We start from the raw sequence: 23,030 nt of genomic DNA on the forward strand, positions 1-23,030 counted from the left end.
ATCTCTACTGAAAATACAAAAAAATTAGCTGAGCATGGTGTTGTGTGCCTGTAATTCCAGCTACTCTGAAGGCTGAGGGGGGAGAATCACTTGAGCTTAGAAGGCAGAGGTTGCAGTGAGATGAGATCGCGCTACTCTACTCCAGCCTGGGTGACAGTGTGAGACCCTATCTCAAAAAATAAAGAAAAGAGATAAAGAAAAAGAAGAAAAAAAAATTACAATTTTAAGTTTTTGTGGGGATGTGTGTGTGTGATGGAGTCTTGCTCTCTTGCCCAGGCTGGAGTGCAATGGCGTGATCTCGGCTCACTGCAACCTCTGCCTCCTGGGTTCAAGCAATTCTCCTGCCTCAGCCTCCCAAGTAGCTGGGATTACAGACATGCACCACCACGTCTGGCTAATTTTTGTATTTTTAGTAGAGACAGGGTTTCACCATGTTGGCCAGGCTAGTCTCCAACTGCTGACCTCGGCCTCCCAAAGTACTGGAATTACAGATGTGAGCCACCGTGCTCTGCCTGTGTTAACCATTTTTAAGGGTATAGTTCAGAGGCAAAGTACATTCACCTTGTTGTGCAACCATCACCTATCTATCTCCAGAACTCTTTGCATCTTCCCAAACTGAAGCTCTGTGCCCTTGAAACAATAACTTCTCCTTTCCTCCTCCCAGCCTCTGGCAACCCCCATTCTACTTTCTGTCTCTGTGATTTTCACTGCTGTATGTGCCTTATATGAATATTAGTCCTTTTGTGACTGGCCTATTTCACTTAGCATAATGTCCTGAAGGTTATTCAATGTTGTAGCATATGTCAGAATTTCCTTCCTTTTTATAGCTGAATAATACTGCATTGTATGGAATATGCCACATTTTGCTTATCCATTTATTGGCTGATGAACAGTTGGGTTGCTTATTTGTGTTTTTGTCCTCATTTACTTTTCTAATATTTATACTTTCATATTTACTATCATATTTTTGGCAGGTACCGCTTAAATCTAAGTCAATATGAAATAAAACAAGAAGTAGAGGACTATCTTCCTTCGTTTTGTAAATGGGCAGGAGATTTCATGCATAAAAACGCTTCGACTGACTTCCCTCAGATGCAGCTCTCTCTGTAAGAAACACATTTTGTTTATATAGTCTTCTTATTTTTAGACCAGGATGCTATTCTGTGTGTTGAATCAAAGTTTTTAAAAGATTGAGCAATTACAATTAGCTGTTTTGCTTGCTTACTTTATAAATTACTGTCCTAAGTATCTTTACATGACAAAAAAGAAACCAGTGAATAGAAAATTTTATTTTCATTATTATAAGATAGCTTATTTTTTATACGTAGATATGTATTTTCTTTTTCTTTCTTTTTTTTTTTTTGAGATGGAGTTTTGCTCTGTCACCCAGGCTGGAGTACAGTGGCACTGATCTTGGCTCCCTGCAACCTCCGCCTCCCTGCAACCTCCGCCTCCCACGTTCAAGAGATTCTCCTGCCTCAGCCTCCCAAGTAGCTGGGATTACAGGCGCCTGCCACCACGCCTGGCTAATTGTGTATTTTTAGTAGAGACGGTGTTTCACCGTGTTGGCCAGGCCGGCCTCGAACTCCTAACCTCAGGTGATCCACCTGCCTCGGCCTCCCAAAATGCTGGGATTATAGGCGTGAGCCACTGCGCCCAGCCTTTCTTCTTTTTTTTCTTTTTTGAGACAGAGTCTTGCTTTGTTGCCCGGGCTGGAGTGCAATGGCATGCTTTAGGCTTATTGCAACCTCCGCCTCCCGGGTTCAAGTGATTCTCCTGCCTCAGCCTCCCAAGTACCTGGGATTACAGGTGCCCACCACCACACCTGGCTAATTTTTTGTATTTTTAGTAGAGACGGGGTTTTGCCATATTGACCAGGCTGGTCTTGAATGCCTGACCTCAGGTGATCCACACACGTTGGCCTCCCAAAGTACTGGGATTACAGGTGTGAGCCACTATGCCCAGCCTGTATTTTCTTATAAAGTAATCAATTTTTGGCATCCTAATTTTTTTCATTTGATTCTTTTTTTTTTTTTAAAACGAAGTCTCATTCTCTTCCCCAGGCTGGAGTGCAGTGGTGTGGTCTTGGCTTACTGCAACTTCCACCTCCTGGGTTCAAGCTATTCTCCTGCCTCAACCTCCTGAGTAGCTGGGATTACAGGTGTGTGCCACCACACCTGGCTAATTTTTGCATTTTTATTAGAGATGGGTTTCATCATGTTGACCAGGCTGGTCTCGAGCTCCTGACCTCAACTGATCCTCCCACCTCGACCTCCCAACGTGCTGGGATTACAGGCATGAGGTACTACGCCTGGCCTCATTTGATTTTTTCATGTGTATTTCTCTGTGTTACTAGCATATAGTCTGTGTCATGTGTTGACTGTCATATGGATGTGCTATGTATTTAGTGTGTTTACCCATTTAATGCTGTTTGGCGTTACGTGTATTTTCAAGTTTTTTTTTTTCCCTCAAAGTGGCATTATTATAATTTTATAGGGGAGATATGTTTTTTTCTGTTATTCATTCAGCAAATATTTATTGGGTGTCTAATATGTGCCAAGTAATGTTTTAGGTGCTTGGATCATGGTAGCAAAAAAGGAAACAAAACATACAACCACCTACTTTCTGGAGTTTCTATACTACTGCACAAGTAAACAGCAGGGGACCAGACCGTGATTAATGTAGTGCCAAACAATGAGGAGGGTAAGAAGAAAGGGAGAATAGGTAGGTAGTGATGGCAGGGGTATTCCATAGAATGTTCATGGAAGGCCTTTCTCATAAGGTAGCATTTGAGCAGAAGCTTAAAGGAAATGAAGTAGTGAGACATACAGCTGTCTGTCAGAGGAATGTTCCAGGTAGAGGAAACAGGGCAAAAGCCCTGTGGCTGACACATACTAGCTGTGTGTGCAGTATTTCAGCGAGTCAGTGTGATGGCTAGAGCAAAGTGCAGTAGGAGAAGAGCAGCAGTAGTTGCCCTGGAGCCTCATCATCCTGGTCAGGACTTGGATGCTGCTCTGATTAGAATGGAAGCCATTGGAGGGTTTTTATCTGATTTCCTTTTTTTTTTTTTTTTTTAAACAGGCAGCATTTTATTTTTCTTTAAATGGGCACAACTTCCATGTATACTAATATTCTCAGTGTTCTCTCAATATTTTCAATATTTTGTAACATTTTGTGATCTAAAAAGTTTGCTTTAAGGGTATCCAGGCATGGTGGCTCATGCCTGTAATCCCTGCACTTTTGGAGGTCAAGGCGCTGTGTCAGCTGAGCTCAGGAGTTTGAGACCAGCCTGGCCAACATGGTGGAACACCATCTCTACTAAAAATATGAAAATTAGACAGGCGTGGTGGTGGGTGCCTGTAATCCCAGCTACTCGGGAGGCTGAGGCAGGAGGATCGCTTGAACCAGGAAACAGAGGTTGCAGTGAGCTGAGATCATGCCACTGCACTCTAGCCTGGGCAACAAAGCGAGACTCTGTCTCAGAAACAAAAGAAAAGCTTTAAGATTTGTGAGTCAGAAAGATTTGGAGTAGTTAGTTCTTTGGACCTATTCCTTGTGGTTCGAAGGATATAATGAGCCTGGATGTGAATCCCAGTTTGGCCATAATTTGGCCGTATAACTACAGCAAGCTCCGTAAGTTGTGTGTGCTAGTTTCTGCTTTGATCTCATTTACTTTTTTTTTTTTCTCTCTTCTTTTTTTTTTTTTGAGACAAGGTCTCACTCTGTTGCCTAGACTGGAGTGCAGTGGTGCGATTTAGGCTCACTGCAACCTCTGCTTCCTCCTGAGTTCAAACAGTCCTTCCACCTCAGTCTTCTGAGTAGCCAAGACTGCAGGTGCACACTACACTGCCTGGTAATTTTCGTATTTTTTGTAGAGATGGTGTTTCACCATGTCACCCAGGATGGCTAGTCTTGAACTCCTGGACTCAAATGATCCTCCTGCCTTGGCCTCCCAAAGTGCTAGGGTTACAGGCATGAGCCACCTTGCCTGGCCCTCTAATGGGATTTTCATATGTATTTTTAAAATATTTAGTAGTTTAGAAAAAGGCTTGTCTTGATGTTAGAGTTGAGTTTGTTTGTTTTGTTTTGTTTTGTTTTGTTTTTGAGATGGAGTCTCACTCTATCACTCAGGCTGCAGTACAGTGGCACAATCTTGGCTCACTGCAACCTCTGCTTCTCGGGTTCAAATGATTCTTGTGACACAGCCTCCTGAGTAGCTGGGACTATAGACATGAGCCACCACGCCTGGCTGATTTTTGTATTTTTAGTAGAGACGAGGTTTCACCATGTTGGCCAGGCTGGTCTCGAACTTCTGACCTCAAGTGATCCGCCTGCCTCGGCCTCCCAAAATGTTGGGATTACAGGCATGAGCCACTGTGCCTGACTGAGTTTGTTTTTCATATTTTTTATTTCTGTAGTGGTCGTAAATTTTTCACCAGCTTCCTACACTTAGAAAAAAGCTAGAGTGAGTAGATTGTTTAGCTTTTCTTGTGTTTTAAAAATAAATTTACAGCCGGGTGCGGTGGCTCACGCCTGTAATCCCAGCACTTTGGGAGGCTGAGGCAGGCGGATCACAAGGTCAGGAGTTCGAGACCAGCCTGGCCAACATGGTGAAACCCCGTCTCTACTAAAAATACAAAAATTGGGTGTGGTGGCATGTGCCTGTAATCCCAGCTACTCAGGAGGCTGAGGCAGGAGAACTGCTTGAACCGGGACCCGGGAGGTGGAGGTTGCAGTAAGCCGAGGAGATCACGCCATTGCACTCTAGCCCGGGCAACAAGCATGAAACTCTGTCTCAAAAAAAAAAATATATATATATATATATATAAAAATATAATATATATGTATGTATATACGCATGTTTCATTCTTTTCATTCTTTGTTATTTCTTTGGAACAGATTGACATAGGGGATGGATATTGGGCTTCACTATGATAAACTATGTTTATCAAGTAGTCATCCTTCACCTAGTTCCTTGCTTTGCTTTATAATATTTCTGTCATTCTGGTCTCTATCAATGTTCTGTGACACTAAGAAAGTTGATTTTATTGGCTGGGCGCAGTGGCTCATGCCTGTAATCCCAGCACTTTGGGTGGCTGAGGCGGGCAGATCATGAGGTCAGGAGTTCGAGACCAGCCTGGTCAAGATGGCGAAACCCCATCTCTACTAAATATATAAAAATTAGCTGGGCATGGTGGCGGGCACCTGTAATCCCAGATATTCGTGAGGCCAAGGCAGGAGAATCGCTGGAACCCGGGAGGCAGAGGTTGCAGTGAACCCAGATCGCGCCACTGCACTCTAGCCTGGGTGACAGAGCAAGATCCCATTTCAAAAAAAAAAAAAATGGGGCCGGGCGCGGTGGCTCAAGCCTGTAATCCCAGCACTTTGGGAGGCCGAGGCGGGTGGATCACGAGGTCAGGAGATCGAGACTATCCTGGCTAACGTGGTGAAACCCCGTCTCTACTAAAAATACAAAAAACTAGCCGGGCGTGGTGGCGGGCGCCTGTAGTCTCAGCTACTTGGGAGGCTGAGGCGGGAGAATGGCGTGAACCCGGGAGGCAGAGCTTGCAGTGAGCCGAGATCACGCCACTGCACTCCAGCCTGGGAGACACAGCGAGACTCCGTCCCCAAAAAAAAAAAACAAAAAAAACCAACAAAAAAAAAATGTTAATTTTATCTTCAACTGCTCCTAATTATTTATCCTCATTTACCCTCCTTCCTCCTCCCTCCCTTTTTTCCCCTTCCTTCCTCCTTTATTTCTTTTTGTCATTTACATTTGCTTGAAATTTTTTTTTTTTTGAGATGGAGCCTCACGTTGTCGCCTAGTCTGGAGAGCAGTGGCGCAGTCTTGGCTCACTGCATCCTCTGCCTCCCAGGTTCAAGCGATTCTCTTGCCTCAGCTTCCTGAGTAGCTGGGATTACAGACGCCTGCCACCATGCCCGGCTAATTTTGGCATTTTTAGTAGAGACGAGGTTTCACCATGCTGGCCAGGCTGGTCTCGAACTCCTGTCCTTAGGCAATCCACCCACCTCAGCCTCCCAAAGTGCTGGGATTACAGGTGTGAGCCACTGCACTCAGCTGCTTGACATTTTAAATTACGGTAGATGTCTATTTTTGTAGTTTTTTTGGACATAAGCTTTTCTTTTACTTTTTGTTAATTGTTTTAGCATCCTGTCTGCATGTTTGCTTGTTTGTTTGTTTGTTTGTTTTCCTTTGGTGGAGTCTTAACCCAAATGTGTTTTTTTCTTTTTGGTTAAAATTAACCCATTGTTTTTACAATGATAAGCATGATTCTCAGAATTCTGGGTTAATAAATTCTGCAAACATTTATTCAATGCTATATATGTGCCAAGGATTATACCAGGTACTGTTGTTGTAGGGATAACCAAAGCCCTCAGGAACTCAGTGTATTGGTGGTAGATGAAAATAATAAAAGTGAAGGGGTTTGCTGGTGGAGAAAATGTAGGTGACAAAAGCAGCATGGAACCCTTGGAGGTAACAGCATATAAGGGACAGAAGGACAGAATAGTATCTGTTGAAGGAGGCTTAGGATAGGTCAGCAAGGGATTTGCAGCCTGGAAGAAGGGCATCATAGATGCTAGGGAAAGAGGGTGGAATTCAGACTCATCTTTGACTTGCAAAGAATCTTTGAAATAAAATCCTACATTTTTTTGTCAAAATACAAAATTATATACATTTTATATACAATGCACTCATGCTGGCTTAATGATGGGGATATGTTTTGAGAAATGTGGTGTTAGGCAATGTCATCATTGTGTGAATGTCAGAGTGTACTTGTGCAAACCTAGATGGTGGAGCCTACTACACACCTAGGCCATATGGTATAGCCAGTTGCTTCTAGGCTACACACTTGTACAACATGTTACTGTACTGAATACTGTAGGCAGTTGTAATAACGGTTAGTATTTGTGTATCTAAACATATCTAAATATAGAAAAGATAGTGTGTTGCATTACCACCATAGCTAGATGTCACTAGGCAATGGAATTTTTTAGCTACATTATAATCTTATGGGACCACCATCCTATGTTGATGAAATCATTGTTATACAATGGATGACTGTATATATAATTTTTCAAGTCACACAGAACTTTTATTGAAATAGATGATGCATTATGCCATAAGGGAAACACCAATAAATTTTAAAGGATCAGTAGTATCTTAGAGACGATATTCTGCAACTGTACTGTAACAAAGTTAGAATAATTTTGATTCAAAGTTAGATAACAAAAGGATATCTAAAATTCTCATGGTTTGTAAACTAAGGAAATGTTGATAAATGTTTTAAAAGGTCAGTCATAAAGGAAATTAACACATTTAGAATAGGTGGTTACATACCAAATTTTGTAGACTATAGCTAAAGTAGTACTTAGAAATTAATTTTTGTTACCATTTAAAAAAATTGTGGTGGCTGGTTGTGGCGGCTTACGCCTGTAATCCCAGCACTTTGGGAGGCTGAGATGGATAGATCACTTGAGGTCAGGAATTAGAGACCACCCTGGCCAACATGGTGAAACCTTATCTCTACTAAAAAATACAAAAATTAGCAAGGCGTGGTGGTGCACGCCTGTAATCCCAGCTACTTGGGAGCCTGAGACAGGAGAGTTGCTTGAACCGGGGAGGTGGAGGTTGCAGTGAGCCGAAATTGCGCTACTATACTCCAGCCTCTGCGACAGAGTGAGACTCCATCTCAAAAAAAAAAAAAAAAAAAAAACTGTGGTAATAAACATATAGTGGCCACGCATGGTTGCTCATAACTGTAATCCCAGCATTTTGGGAGGCCAAAGCAGGAGGATTGCTTGAGACCAGGAGTTCAAGATCAGCCTGGGAAACATGGTGAGAACATAGCTCTACAAAAAAAAAAAAAAAAAAAAAAGGCCGGGCGCGGTGGCTCACGCCTGTAATCCCAGCACTTTGGGAGGCCGAGACGGGCGGATCACAAGGTCAGGAGATCGAGACCACGGTGAAACCCCGTCTCTACTAAAAATACAAAAAATTAGCCGGGTGCGGTTGTGGGCGCCTGTAGTCCCAGCTACTCGGGAGGCTGAGGCAGGAGAATGGCGTGAACCCGGGAGGCGGAGCTTGCAGTGAGCCGAGATCGCGCCACTGCACTCCAGCCTGGGCGACAGAGCGAGACTCCGTCTCAAAAAAAAAAAAAAAAAAAATTGGCTGGGCCTAACAACTGATGCCTGTAGTTTCAACTACTTGAAAGGGTGAGGCGGGAGGATCTCTTGAGCCCAGGAGGTCAAAGCTGCAGTAAACTGTGTTCGTGCTGCTGCATTCCAGCCTGGGTGACAGAGTGAGACTCTGTCTCAAAATAATAATAATAGTAAAGCCACATTGCTTCTTTTTCCAGCGCATTGGATTTTAGTAACAACTTTAAAAGTTTTTTTTCCCTGTATTCTATTAGGTATAGATGTGACATTTCATAAATAATAAGTTTTGCCTTATTTATAAAAGCATATCTGAATATACACCATGAACAAATAACAGTGAGAGAAGATAAATATTTAAGAAATTTCAGACCAAGTGCGGTGGATCATGCTTGTAATTTCAGCACTTTGGGAGACCAAGACAAGAGGATTGGTTGAGTTCACCATGTTGCCCCGCCTTTTGTAGACTCTGTCTCTACAAATTTGAAAATAATTAACAGGGTGTGGTGGTGCACACCTCTCATCCCAGCTACTTGGGAGGCTGAAACAGAAGGATTGCTTGAGCCCAGGAGGTCAAGGCTACAGTGAGCCGTGTTCATGCCGCTGTTCATGCTTGGGCGACAGAGAGAGACCCTGTCTCACTAAGACAGAAAAAAAAAAAAGAAATTTTAGATAAATTATGACTTCTCTGAATTTCACTATTGTGTTCAACGATTCTGGAAGGATGCATATCTTCCATGAGATTATATTTGAAGCATCTTGAAATAGTTTTTTTTTATGAAAAATTGTATGGGGAGGGGGTAAGGGGGAGGGATAGAGGGATAGCATTAGGAGATATACCTAATGTATAATGGCTACAGCACACCAACTGGCACATGTATATATATGTAACAAACCTGCATGTTGTACACATGTACCCTAGAACTTAAAGTATAATTAAAAAAAAGAAAGAAAAATTATTTAAGACAGCATTTTTTTTTCTTGGAAAATATTCTCATTTGTTAAAAAATTGCTGTCCATGGCCAAGTGTGGTGGCTCATGCTTGTAATCCAGCACTCTAGGAGGCCAAAGCAGGTGGATCATTTGAGGTCAGGAATTTGAGACCAGCCAGGACAACATGGCAAAAGCCTGTCTCTATTAAACAAAAAAAGGAAGAAACAGCTGTCCAAAAAAAGAAATGGGGTTGACCATAATAATATGAACTAAACAAAAATCAACTAAATTATCTATTCTAACAACTAGAATTATTCTATTTTTAAAAATCTTCATTTTGATATGATAGGAAATGTTTTATTACTAGAAAAGTCATCTTTTTCATGTAAGATTTCCACTAGATTTAGTATTTTATGTGGCTGGCTTTGAATCTAAAAGTGTAAAATATTTTCCCAGTAGATAGGATTAATAAGAGGTAACACATCTTTCTTTTCTTCTAATCTCTTCTGCAGAATAACTGTAACTGCTCTGAAAATGAGTAAATCTTAGATAAGAGAGGAGATTTGTAAGTTATTTCCACCTCTTCTCATTCCTTCAACATTTATATATTCCCTTTTTTTCTCCTTCCTGTGCTCATGGTTTATTTACCAATTAAGAGATTAAAGTCAGAACCTTTTTATAATAAAAAAAATTGAGTACTTCCTTTAAATATTGATAGTGGTAGACATGGTTTCGTTTAGTTATTAAGTAAAGAAAATGGGACACTTGGAAGTGACCATGAGCTCCTTTGAAGATTGTCATCTGGGGGTGTGTGGATGAAGTGTTGGGTGAATGAGCCCCAGACTTCATAGATGATGGAGATAGCCAATTTTTTTTTTTTTTTTTTTGCTACTGAGTCTTGCTCTGTCACTCAGGCTGGAGTGCTGGAGTGCAGTGGCACGATTTTGGTTCACTGCAGCCTCTGCCTCCTGGGTTCAAGCGATTCTTCTGCCTTAGCCTCCCGAGTAGCTGGGATTACAGGCATGTGCCACTCTGCCTGGCTAATTCTTGTATTTTTTTTAATAGTGATAGGGTTTCACCATGTTGGCCAGGCTGATCTTGAACTCCTGAACTCAAGTGATCTGCCTGCCTCGGCATGAGCCACCAGGCCCAGCAGACAAGTCATTCTTAATCAGTGTAATCTAGTGTTATGTGAAGGAATACATCTCTCATTTTTTAGGGTGCAACCTCATGCAAGCCATTATATACTAATTTGCATAATAATTGTATATCAGAATACTTAGATTGGAATTGTGGCTCTAGCAATTAAAGTAGCAAGACGGTTGTAATCTAGGCCTGAGAAAATAAGGGCCTGAGTTAAGAAGATTATAGTAGGAATGACTGAAAGGAACAGATGATAAATACTGAGAAAGACTAAATTCCATGAGCAGAACCTGTAGGAGAGTGGTTCTTAAACTTGAGCATGCATCAGAATTGTGGAGGGTTGGTTAAACAGACTGCTAGGCCTCACCCCTAGAGTTTGTGTTTGAGTAGGTTTGGAGTGGGTCTTTGAGGATTTACTTTTATAGCAAGTTCTCAGGTGATGCTGATGCTACTGGTCAAGGGATCACAGTTTGCAAATCACTGCTGTAAAAGTAGGTAGACTCTTTCCCTCCCCACATTCTCTGTGTGTAATAGACAGTCAGAGCCAGCAGATGTGAAATGAGCTAAGTGTTCTAATTAAGTGTTTTTGTGCTTTTTGTTTTTTTTCAGGCCAAGTGATAGTAGTAAGGATAATTCAACATGTAACATTGAAGTCGTGAAATCAATGGATATTGAAGAAAGCATTTGGTCCCCTAGATTTGGATTGAAAGGCAAAATAGATGTTACAGTTGGTGTGAAAATACATCGAGGGTGTAAAACAAAATACAAGATAATGCCGCTGGAACTTAAAACTGGCAAAGAATCAAATTCTATTGAACACCGTAGTCAGGTATAAATGTTAATAAGAACATTGTCTGTTTTATACTTTTAAAGATGCAGTCTGCTTTGTATATTTTGGTTCAATTCAGGTCATTTTTATTTCAGTTTCATGTACTTTTCCATTTACATACATTTAGGGTACTCAACTTGTTTTATAAATATATACATGCTACAGTAGAAATGTTTATCAGCCAAGTAATGTAACAGCTGAATTTGTAAGCCAATGTTGCCAGATTCAGGCTGCCAAACGAATCTAAGCAGATGCTCCTAAGAAAAATAATTATTGGCTTGGTGTGGTGTTGGGAGGATCAGCTGAGCCCAGGAGTTCAATACCAGCTTGGACAACATAGCAACACCCCGTCTCTACAAAAAAATCAAAAACAAAAAAATTAGCCAGGCATGGTGGTGCACACCTGTAGTCCTAGCTACTCGGGAGTCTGAGGCCAGAGGATAGCTTGATCCCAGAAGGTTGAGGCTGTAGTGAGCCGTGATTGCCCCAAAGCACTTCTGCCTGGGCAAAAGAACAAGACCCTGACTCAAAAGAAAAAAAAAGATACAAAATTAGCCGGACGTGGTGGCGCATGCCTGTAATCCCAGCTACTTGGGAGGCTGGGGCAGGAGAATCATTTGAACTCGGGAGGCGGAGGTTGCGGTGAGCTGAGATCGTGCCATTGCACTCTAGCCTGGGCAACAGGAGTGAAACTCTGTCTCAAAAAAAAAAAAGAAAGAAAAATTGATGTAAATTTATTCTTTTATTTCCAACCTTTATGTGATTTTATATTGATTTTTATCTGAGATGAAATACAGAGATCTATCTTACCATTATGTTAAATTCAAGTTTTAAAAATTATTTTAGGCCAGGCGTGGTGGCTCACCTCTGTAATCCCAGCACTTTGGGAGGCTGAGGCGGGCACATCACTTGAGGTCAGGAGTTTAAGACCAGCGTGGCCAACATGGTGAAACCCTCTCTCTACTGAAAATACAAAAACTAGCTGGGCATGGTGGTGTGTGCCTGTAATCCCCAAGGCTGAGGCAGGAGAATCACTTAAATCCAGGAGGCAGAGGTTGCAGTGAGCCGAGGTTGCACCACTTCACTCCAGCCTGGGTGACAGAGTGAGAGTCCATCTTTAAAAAAAAGTTATTTAGTCGGGTGCGGTGGCTCACGCCTGTAATCCCAGCACTTTGGGAGGCCAAGGCGGGTGGATCACTAGGTCAAGAGTTGGAGACCAGCCTGGCCTCCGTGGTGAAACCCCTTCTCTATTATAAAATACAAAAATTAGCCAGGCATGGTGACTCATGCTTGTAGTCCCAGCTACTCTGTAGGCTGAGGTAGGAGGATCACTTGAACCCAGGAGGCGGGGGTTGCAGTGAGCCGAGATCATACCTCTGCATTCCAGCGTAGGCGACAGAGTGAGAATCCGTCTCAAAAAAAAAAAAAATTATTTAAAAAATTACAGTGGCTCACGCCTGTAATCCCAGCACTTTGGGAGGCCGAGGCGGGAGGATCACAAGGTCAAGAGGTCGAGACCATCCTGGCCAACCAATATGGTGAAACCTCTTCTCTACTAAAAATACAAAAATTAGCTGGGGTAGTGGCACACGCCTGTAGTCCCAGCTCCTTGGGAGATGGAGGCAGGAGAATCGCTTGAACCCGGGAGGTGGAGGTTACAGTGAGCTGAGATCGTGCCACTGCACTCTAGCCCGGGCGACAGAGTGAGACTCTGTCTCATAAAAACAAAACAAAACAAAACAAAAATTGGCCGGGTGCGGTGGCTCACGCCTGTGATTCCCAGCACTTTGGGAGGCCGAGTGGATCATGAGGTCAAGAGATCGAGACCATCTTGGCTAACACAGTGAAACCCCGTCTCTACTAAAAATCCAAAAAAATTAGCCGAGTGTGGTGGCAGGCGCCTGTAGTCCCAGCTACTCGGGAGGCTGAGGCAGGAGAATGGCGTGAACCCGGGAGGCGGAGCTTGCAGTGAGCCGAGATTGTGCCACTGCACTCCTGCCTGGGTGACAGAGCAAGACTCCGTCTCAAAAAGAAAAAAAAGGCCGGGCGCGGTGGCTCAAGCCTGTAATCCCAGCACTTTGGGAGGCCGAGGCGGGCGGATCACAAGGTCAGGAGATCGAGACCACAGTGAAACCCCGTCTCTACTAAAAATACAAAAAATTAGCCGGGCGCGGTGGCGGGCGCCTGTAGTCCCAGCTACTCAGGAGGCTGAGGCAGGAGAATGGCGGGAACCCGGGAGGCGGAGCTTGCAGTGAGCCGAGATCGCGCCACTGCACTCCAGCCTGGGCAACAGCGTGAGACTCCGTCTCAAAAAAAAAAAAAAAAAAAAAAAAAAAAAAAAAAAAAAAGAAAAAAAAATTATATTTCTCCTTGATAAACAATTTTCTGTTGTCCTTCAAAATTATTTTTAATTTACATTAATTATAGTGATTTAACAATTCAGTTAACACTAAGTTGTGTTATATTTTCTGATTATCGTTATCCCCTCTGCCGATCTCTGCTTTGTCTATCTGTAGTATGTCTTCATAGAAACTTTTTTATTTTTTATTTTTGAGATGGAGTCTTGCTTTGTCTCCCAGGCTGGAGTGCAGTGACGGATCTCGGCTCACTGCAACCTCCACCTCCTAGGTTCAGGTGATTCTCCTGCATCAGCCTCCCAAGTAGCTGGTACTACAGGCATAGGCCGCCATGCCCAGCTAATTTTTTTGTATTTTAGTAGAGATGGGGTTTCACCATATCGCTCAGGCTGGTATCAAACTCCTGAGCTCAGGCAATCCATCTGCCTCGGCCTCCCAAAGTGCTAGGATTACAGGCGTGAGCCACCAAGCCTGGCCTGTAGAAGCTTTTGTTTTTTTATTTTGTTTTATTTATTTATTTATTTTGAGATGGAGTTGCACTCTTGTTGTCCAGGCTGGAGTCCAATGGCACGATCTCAGCTCTCCTCCTGGGTTCCAGCGATTCTCTTGCTTCAGCCTCCCGAGTAGCTGGGATTACAGGCATGGGCCACCACACCTGGCTAATCATGTGTTTTTAGTAGAGATGGGGTTTCTCCATGCTGGTCAGGCTGGTCTTGAACTCCTGACCTCATGTGATCTGCCTGCCTTGGCCTCCCAAAGTGTTGGGATTACAGGCGTGAGCCACCGCGCCCGGCCCATAGAAGCTTTTAAATCAGAAAAGATAAAACTAAAAGATAGTAACATTATTATATTTTTATGATATAATATTTGCTAAGGGAATAAATAATAAAACAAGAGTTGATAATATAACTTAAATTTCCATTGCCCTTACAATTTTGCATATTATTTGAACATATATAAAATAAGGTTCAAAATACTGACTTGTATAATCAGATATTAAAGAGACTTTCTCTATTAAATCTTTCTTTTTTTTTTTTTTTTTGAGACGGAGTCTTGCTGTGTCACCCAGGCTGGAGTGCAATGGCCAGATCTCGGCTCACTGCAAGCTCCGCCTCCCGGGTTCACGCCATTCTCCTGCCTCAGCCTCCCGAGTAGCTGGGACTACAGGCACCCGCCACCTCGCCCGGCTAGTTTTTTTTTTGTATTTTTTATTAGAGACGGGGTTTCACCGTGTTAGCCAGGATGGTCTTGATCTCCTGACCTGGTGATCCGCCCATCTCGGCCTCCTAAAGTGCTGGGATTACAGGCTTGAGCCACCGCGCCCGGCCTTTTTTTTTTTTTTTTGAGACAGAGTCTCGCTCTGTCGCCCAGGCTGGAGTGCAGTGGCGCAATCTCGGCTCACTGCAATCTCCGCCTCCCGGGTTCACGCCATTCTCCTGCCTCAGCCTCCTGAGTAGCTGGGACTACAGGCGCCCGCCACCGCGCCCGGCTAATTTTTTGTATTTTTAGTAGAAACGGGGTTTCACCGTGGTCTCGATCTCCTGACCTTGTGATCCGCCCGCCTCGGCCTCCCAAAGTGCTGGGATTACAGGCGTGAGCCACCGTATTAAATCTTTCTTGCAGGCTGGGCGCGTTGGCTCATGACTGTAACCCAACACTTTGGGAGGCCGAGGCGGGCGGATCACCTGAGGTCAGGAGTTTGAGACCAGCCTGGCTAATGGAGAAACCTTGTCTGTACTAAAAATACAAAAATTAGCCAGGTGTGGCAGCGGGTACCTGTAATCCCAGCTATTTGGGAGGCTGAGGCAGGAGAATTGCTTGAACCACCTGGGATGCAGAGGTTGCAGTGAGCTGAGGTTGCGGCGCTGCACTCCAGCTGGGCAGCCTGGGTGACAGAGGGAGACTTTGTCTCAAAAAAAGAAAAAAAGAAGTCTGTCTTTCTCTTCTTTTTCTTTTTTTTTTTTTTTTCTGAGACAAGATTTGGTTCTGTCACCTAGGCTGGAGTGCAGTGGCTCGATCTTAGCTTTGCAACCTCCGCCACCCGGACTCAAGCCATCTTCCCACTTCAGCCTCCCAAGTAGCTAGGACTAGAGGTGCACACCACTATGCCTAATTTTTTTTTTGAGACTGAGTCTCACACTGTTGCCCAGGCTGGAGTGCAGTGGCGCGATCTCAGCTCATTGCAACCTCTGCCTCCCCGGTTCAAGCGATTCTCCTGCCTCAGCCTCCTGAGTAGCTGGGATTACAGTCCCCTGCTACCATGCCCAGCTAATTTTTTGTATTTTTAGTAGAGACAGGTTTCACTATGTTGGCCAGGCTGGTCTCGAACTCCTGACCTCGTGATCTGCCTTCCTCAACCTCCCAAAGTGCTGGGATTACAGGCATGTGCCACCGTGCCGGCCTTATGCCTGACTAATTTTTGTATTTTTTGTAGAAATTGAGTTTTGCGCTGTTGCCCAGCCTGGTCTCGAACTCGTGACCTCACATGATACTCACATGATACCTCACATGATACCTCACATGATACCTCACATGATACCTCACATGATACCTCCCAAAGTTCTGGAATTACAGGCATAAGCCACTGCACCCAGCCTTTTGCTATTAATTGTGTACCAAATACTGAAGGTTTTCACAAGAACTTTACATTTGGGAATGAAAAGTAGGGTAACTTTGTTTCACCTATTATTAGATTTTGTGTAGGTGTTGGAAGTGGAAGAAAAAATATTTCCCCTTTTTAAAGACTTTAAATTTTTACTTTGATAATACAGAAATAACTGAAATTACAAACTTAAATACTTGGCTAAATTACAACCCTCTTGAGAAAGGAAAATTATGCCAATAGAAGAAAGGCTGTTTTTGGCCGGGCGCGGTGGCTCACGCCTGTAATCCCAGCACTTTGGGAGGCCGAGGCGGGCGGATCACAAGGTCAGGAGATCGAGACCACGGTGAAACCCCGTCTCTACTAAAAATACAAAAAATTAGCCGGGCGCGGTGGCGGGCGCCTGTAGTCCCAGCTACTCAGGAGGCTGAGGCAGGAGAATGGCGTAAACCCAGGAGGCGGAGCTTGCAGTGAGCCGAGATCGCGCCACTGCACTCCAGCCTGGGCGACAGAGCGAGACTCCGTCTCAAAAAAAAAAAAAAAAAAAAAAGAAAGGCTGTTTTTGAAGTCAAAGATCAGAAGGAATGTGTTTTGTGTATATGAGACTGAAATTTTTAAATTGATTTTTAAAATCACAAGTTTAAATGAAATCACTTTATAATGCTAAACAGGAGCTAAATATAAAAGCATTTTAGACTGGCACAGTGGCTCACGCCTGTAATCCCAGCACTTTGGAAGGCCGAGGTGGGCAGATCACTTGAGGTCAGGAGTTTGAGACCAACCTCACCAACATGGTGAAACCCCATCTCTACTTAAAAAAAAAAAAAAAAAAAAAAATTAGCTGGGTGTGGTGACATGTGCCTGTGGTCCCAGCTACTTGGGGGGCTGAGAATTGCTCAAACCAGGGAGGCAGAGGTGGTAGTGAGCTGAGATCGCGCCACTGCACTCCAGCCTGGGTGACAGAGCCAGACTCCATCTCAAAAAAAAAAAAAAAAAAAAAGCATTTCAATATCTTAAGTGATATCTAGATTCCAAGACTTTTTTCCATTGAGATTGTTGCTCTAATTCGCCATTGCTTCAAGGTAAAGAATATTACTGTATTTAATTTTGTTCAGTTGGAGATTTTATTTTTGCAAGAAGTGCAAGAAAATTTTAATAATAAAGTAGTAATTCTTGTATTAAAAAAATGAGGAAATTTGCTAGAACAAGGCTTAAAAAATTGGAATTATATTGCATATTTATTATGCAAGAGACAAGACATTGAAAAATTAATTATGATAGTTCATTATTATGTTGGGTATAAGGAAAAAACCAAGGTTCCCTGCTTAAAAGATTTGACTTTTTAATTTTGATAATAAGAAAAGGTTTAGGAAAGTTTTTTTTTTTAGATGGGGTCTTGCTATGTTGACTTGCAGCTAAAGCTGTTACATGAGCTAAAAGGACTATTTTTAACTTGTCTTAGATGGTTTCTCCCAAGAATTTCATGAAACCTAAGGTGGTTAATGACATTTCATACTCTGGAGAAACAAACTCTGTAGAGTTAGTATTACTTGTCATAGTAGCTATCATGTAAATGATAGTCATTTTTGTTTTGGTTCATTTATTTTAAATGGAGAAAATAGTGTCTACAGACTGTTAACTTCAAAATGTAAATCATAGTTTGATTAATTTCCTTCTTCAATTTATTGGATATCTAAATATTTGCTTTCTAAGAAAATTCTCTATAGGATTCTTGGTTGTCCAAGTAAAACTGAGAAGCAGAACTATGTTTGTTTTGTGTAAATTAAATTTTTATTTTTTTTAAGGCAATATCCTTCTGTTACTCAGGCTGGAATGCAGTGGCACGATCTCGGCTCACTGCAGCCTTTACTTCTCAGGGTCAATCAATCCTCCCACCTCAGCCTCCTGAGTAGCTGGGACTATGGACGCACATCACCATGCCCGGCTAACTTTTTTTTTTTTGAGATGTAGTCTCCTTCTGTCCCCCAGGCTGGAGTGCAGTGGTGTGATCTCGACTCACTACAATCTCCGCCTCCCGGGTTCAAGCAATTCTCCTGCCTTAGCCTCTCAAGTAACTAGATTACAAGCATGTGCCGTCATACCTGGCTAATTTTTGTATTTTTAGTAGAGACAGGGTTTCACTATGTTGGCCAGGCTGGTCTCGAACTCCTGACCTCAAGTAATCTGCCCGCCTCGGCCTTCCAAAGTGCTGAGAGTTTAGTTATGAACCACCACGCCCAGCCGTACCTGGCTAATTTTTAAATTTTTCTACATACATCTCTTTTTGTAGAAATGGGGGTTTCACTATGTTTTTGTTTTTATGCTTTTAAATTTTTGTTGGCACTTAGTAGGTGTATACATTCATGGATTACATGAGATATTTTAATACAGGCATGTAATACGTAATAATCATATAATGGTAAATGGGGTATCCATCCCCTCAAACATTTATTATTTGTGTTACAAATAACCCAGTTATACTCCTTTAGTGATTTAAAAATGCACAGTTAAATTATTTTTGACTACAGTCACTCTGTTGTGCTAGCAAATACTAAGTCTTATTCATTACTCTTTTTTTTTTTTTTTTTTGGTACCCATTAACCACCCCCACTTCTCCCCCTGACCACCCTCACTATCATTCCCAGCCTCTGGTAACCAACCTTCTACTATCTGTCTCCATGAATTCAATTGTTTTAATGTTTTGCTCCCACAAGTAAATGAGAACATACGAAGTTTTCTGTGTCTGGCTTTTTTTACTTAACATAATGACCATCAGTTGGTCTCACTGTATTGCCCAGGCTGGTCTCAAACTCCTGGGCTCAAGTGATCCTCCTGCCTTGGCCTCCTGAAGTGTTGGGATTGCAGGCCTGAGCCACCATGCCTGGCCTAGATTAAATGTTTGACATCAAATTTGTCGTGTTATCTTTACCAGTTTGGCTCATGTTACTTTTTAAATAGAAATAGCTTTATTGATCTTTTGACTTTAAAATTATGTGTTGGTTGCAAGACAATGTAGGGAAATACAAGAAGTTATAGTTTTGTTTGAGCAAATGTCAATGTTTGCACAGGTTGTTCTGTACACTCTCCTAAGCCAAGAGAGAAGAGCTGATCCAGAGGCTGGCTTGCTTCTCTACCTCAAGACTGGTCAGATGTACCCTGTGCCTGCCAACCATCTAGATAAAAGAGGTTGAGCTGTTTTCTTTTAGTTGTACTTCTTTGCCCATCCCCCACTTCAGCTTCTGGTGATACATATTTATACCTGACAATCTACTCACAGTACTTACTAGGTTATAATTTGTAGCTGTGGGTTTTTTGTTGTTGTTTTGTATGTGTGTATTTTTGTTTTTGTTTTTTGAGATAGAGTCTCACTCTGTTGCCCAGGCTGGAGTGAAGTGGCACAATCTTTTCTCACTGCAACCTCCACCTTCTGGGTTGAAGCAATTCTCCTGCCTCAGTCTCTTGAATAGCTGGGATTACAGGCATGTGCCACCATGCCTGGCTAATTATACTTTTAGTAGAGATGGGGTTTCGCCATGTTGGCCAGGCTGGTCTTGAACTCTTGGCCTCAAGTGATCTGCCCGCCTTGGTCTCCGAAAGTGCCGGGATTATAGGCATGAGCCACTGTACCTGGCTAATTGTGGTATTTTTTAAAAAGAAGTTTAATAATATACTCCATAGTTGAAAACATTATTAATCTTTTAAAATTTTATTATGCAAAACTTTATTTCAAACTTTCTATTTTATATTAAAGAAAGATATTCTAGATAGCTGTATTTATCCTCAGCATTCAGCTAATACCAACTTCACGATGCTTACTAGTTATGAAATACATAGTTTAAAGAACTTATAAAGTGAACAGAAACTTAAAGGAAATGTACCAACATGTTGTTATTCTTTTTTTTTTTTTTTTTTTTTTTTTTTTTTGAGGCAGAGTCTCGCTCTGTCGCCCAGGCTGGAGTGCAGTGGCGCGATCTCGGCTCACTGCAAGCTCCGCCTCCCGGGTTCCCGCTATTCTCCTGCCTCAGCCTCCTGAGTAGCTGGGACTACAGGCGCCGCCACCACGCCTGGCTAATTTTTTTGTATTTTTAGTGGAGACGGGGTTTCATTGTGTTAGCCAGGATGGTCTCGATCTCCTGACCTCGTGATCCGCCCGTCTCGGCCTCCCAAAGTGCTGGGATTACAGGCTTGAGCCACTGCGCCCGGCCTGTTATTCTAGTATAGTGGGAAATATGAATACTGTTTTCTCCTTTTTAAAATGTTTTTATTTTTATTTATTTATTTATTTTTTTGAGACCGAGTTTTGCTCTTGTTACCCAGGCTGGAGTGCAACGGTGTGATCTCAGCTCACCGCAACCTCTGCCTCCCGGGTTCAGGTGATTCTCCTGCCTCAGCCTCCTGATTAGCTGTAACACAGTCATTCGCCACCAGTCCCGGCTAATTGTGTATTTTTAGTAGAGACAGGGTTTCACCATGTTAGTTAGGCTGGTCTCGAGCCCTTGACCTCTGGTGATCCGACCTCCTTGGCCTCCCAAAGTGTTGAGATTGCAGGTGTAATCCACTGCGCCCGGCCCTGAAATGTTTTTAAATCTGAAAGTTTTACATATGTAGTGAAAAATACATAATACACTTTATTTAATTCTTAAAAAGACATTAACCTTTTTTTCATAGAATTATTAAAGCTAAGAAACCAGATGGCATTCTCATTGTTTCACCGTATTAGCAAATCTGCTACTAGACAGAAGACACAGCTTGCTTCTTTGCCACAAATAATTGAGGAAGAGAAAACTTGTAAATATTGTTCACAAATGGGCAACTGTGCTCTTTATAGCAGGTAAGTATTGTCTACCAAAGGCATTATTTCTAGTTGAGTATGAACTCAACTAAATATATTTAAAATTGGTGGCCAGTCCAGCATTGGTAACATCATTTTCGTTATTTTTCTTTTATATTTTCCTTTGTGTGTATTATTTCTAAAATTAAGATAATAGGGGGAAAAAAAAAAACACAGTACTTTTTTTTTTTTTTTTTTTTTTGAGACGGAGTTTTGCTCTTGTTGCCCATGCTGCAGTGCAATGGTGCAATCTCGGCTCACCGCAACCTCTGCCCTCCGGTTCAAGCAATTCTCCTGCCTCAGCCTCCTGCGTAGCTGGGATTACAGGCATGCGCTACCATTCCTGGCTAATTTTGTATTTTTAGTGGAGAAGAGGTTTCATCATGTTGGTCAGGCTGGTCTCGAACTCCTGACCTCAGGTGATCCACCCATCTCAGCCTCCTGAAGTGCTGGGATTACAGGCATGAGCCACTACGCCCAGCTAATTTTTTGTATTTTTAATAGAGATAGGGTTTCACCATGTTGGCCAGGCTGGTCTTGAACTCCTGACCTCAAGTGATCTGCCTTGGCCTCCCAAAGTGCTGGGATTTTAGGCTTGAGCCACTGTGCTAGGCTGAAGTTAACATAAATACTTTTTTTTTTTTTTTTTTTTTTTGTGACAGAGTCTCACTCTGTTGCCTGGGCTGAAGTGCAGTGGTGCAATCTTGGCTCACTGCAGCCTCTTCCTCCTGGGTTCAAGCAATTCTCCTGCTTCAGCCTCCCGAGTAGCTGGGACTACAGGTGTCCACCACCACTCCTGGCTAATTTTTTGTATTTTAATAGAGACGGAGTTTCACTGTGTTGCCCAGGTTGGTCTCGAACTCCTGAGCTCCGTCAATCTGCCCACTTCGGCCTCCCAAAATGCCAGAATTACAGGCGTGAGCCTCTGTGCTCGGCCTTACATAAACACTCTTTAAGGTGTTTTTTCAAGGGATCTCTTAATGGCAGAGGACTGTGAACCATAGGAAGTCTGGGCACATTTCTTTGAAATCTTATGTTTATTGTCAGTGTTTTGTATGCTGTCCTATAGCGTGTTTGTTTCTATAGAAAATATTTTAATCTGGTATTAAGTAAAATCCAAATGATTCTCCATGTTTTTATGTGTACCTACGTCACTGAGCTGGGTGTACAGATTGTGATTTTTGAGAAATGAAGTTGTATTAAAAGCCAAAACTTGTTGCATATGGGAATGAAGATTAGAATATACCCAACCTGAGTTGTTTGGGGGATAGTCACTGAAGGCAAAATAATGCAGTATTGAGTTTCTTACACATTTTGTTTTATAAAAAGCCATATGGCTTATAAAATGTTGAAATGACTTTTAAGGAAAATTAGGGGCTGTGGTTATGAGTTATGATGATCATATATGTGTTCTTATTTTGGAATTATCTCACTTCATGCCCAGCCAGGGAAATGGTTTATAAGCATCTCTAACTTGGAACTTTATATTTAGAGCAGTTGAACAACAGATGGATGGTAGTTCAGTTCCAATTGTGATGCTGCCCAAAATAGAAGAAGAAACCCAGCATCTGAAGCAAACACACTTAGAATATTTCAGCCTTTGGTGTCTAATGTTAACCCTGGAGTCACAATCAAAGGATAATAAAAAGAATCACCAAAATATCTGGCTAATGCCTGCTTCGGAAATGTAAGTAGTCCATTTATTACAGTAAGATTTCAGTAGTTTGGATTAGTTAGTGAGGTGGCATTTGGAATTTATGACAAATACAGGTTATGTAGCATGTTATAGATAAGTGATTTCATTTATTCATGACAACTGCAGATAGCTCTTAGTTGTTGCTAACAAGAGCACCATTCCTGTGTATCCTATGTGCTACAATGATTGCTAGTTAATAATAAAGTTTCAGTAGACTAGATATGCCTCAAGAAATATTGTTGTTGTTTTTTTTTTCTTTTTTTGTTTGAGACAGAGTATTGCTCAGTTGCCCAGGCTGGAGTGCAGTGGCGCGATCTCAGCTCACTGCAAGCTCCGCCTCCAGGTTCACACTATTCTCCTGCCTCAGTCTCCCAAGTAGCTGGGATTACAGGCACCCGCTGCCACACCTGGCTAATTTTTTGCGTTTTTAGTAGAGATGGGGTTTCACCATGTTAGCCAGGATG

The 23,030-nt window shown here is 42.4% G+C and overlaps 1 protein-coding gene across 6 annotated transcripts in view; it reads left to right on the plus strand.

The window, feature by feature from the left end:
* DNA2 (DNA replication helicase/nuclease 2) overlaps positions 1–23,030 on the plus strand; it is a 65,382-nt gene that overhangs the window by 12,503 nt on the left and 29,849 nt on the right. For all 6 annotated transcript variants that reach the window (XM_028826575.2, XM_015147503.3, XM_015147504.3 and 3 more), the window contains 5 exons: positions 975–1,106; positions 10,861–11,080; positions 19,108–19,225; positions 20,708–20,870; positions 22,363–22,557. In XM_028826575.2, the coding sequence (XP_028682408.2) occupies positions 975–1,106; positions 10,861–11,080; positions 19,108–19,225; positions 20,708–20,870; positions 22,363–22,557 (828 nt within the window). The remainder of the gene's footprint in view (positions 1–974; positions 1,107–10,860; positions 11,081–19,107; positions 19,226–20,707; positions 20,871–22,362; positions 22,558–23,030) is intronic.

Source organism: Macaca mulatta, chromosome 9 (assembly GCF_049350105.2).
Source record: "Macaca mulatta isolate MMU2019108-1 chromosome 9, T2T-MMU8v2.0, whole genome shotgun sequence".
NCBI classification, from domain to species: domain Eukaryota; kingdom Metazoa; phylum Chordata; class Mammalia; order Primates; family Cercopithecidae; genus Macaca; species Macaca mulatta.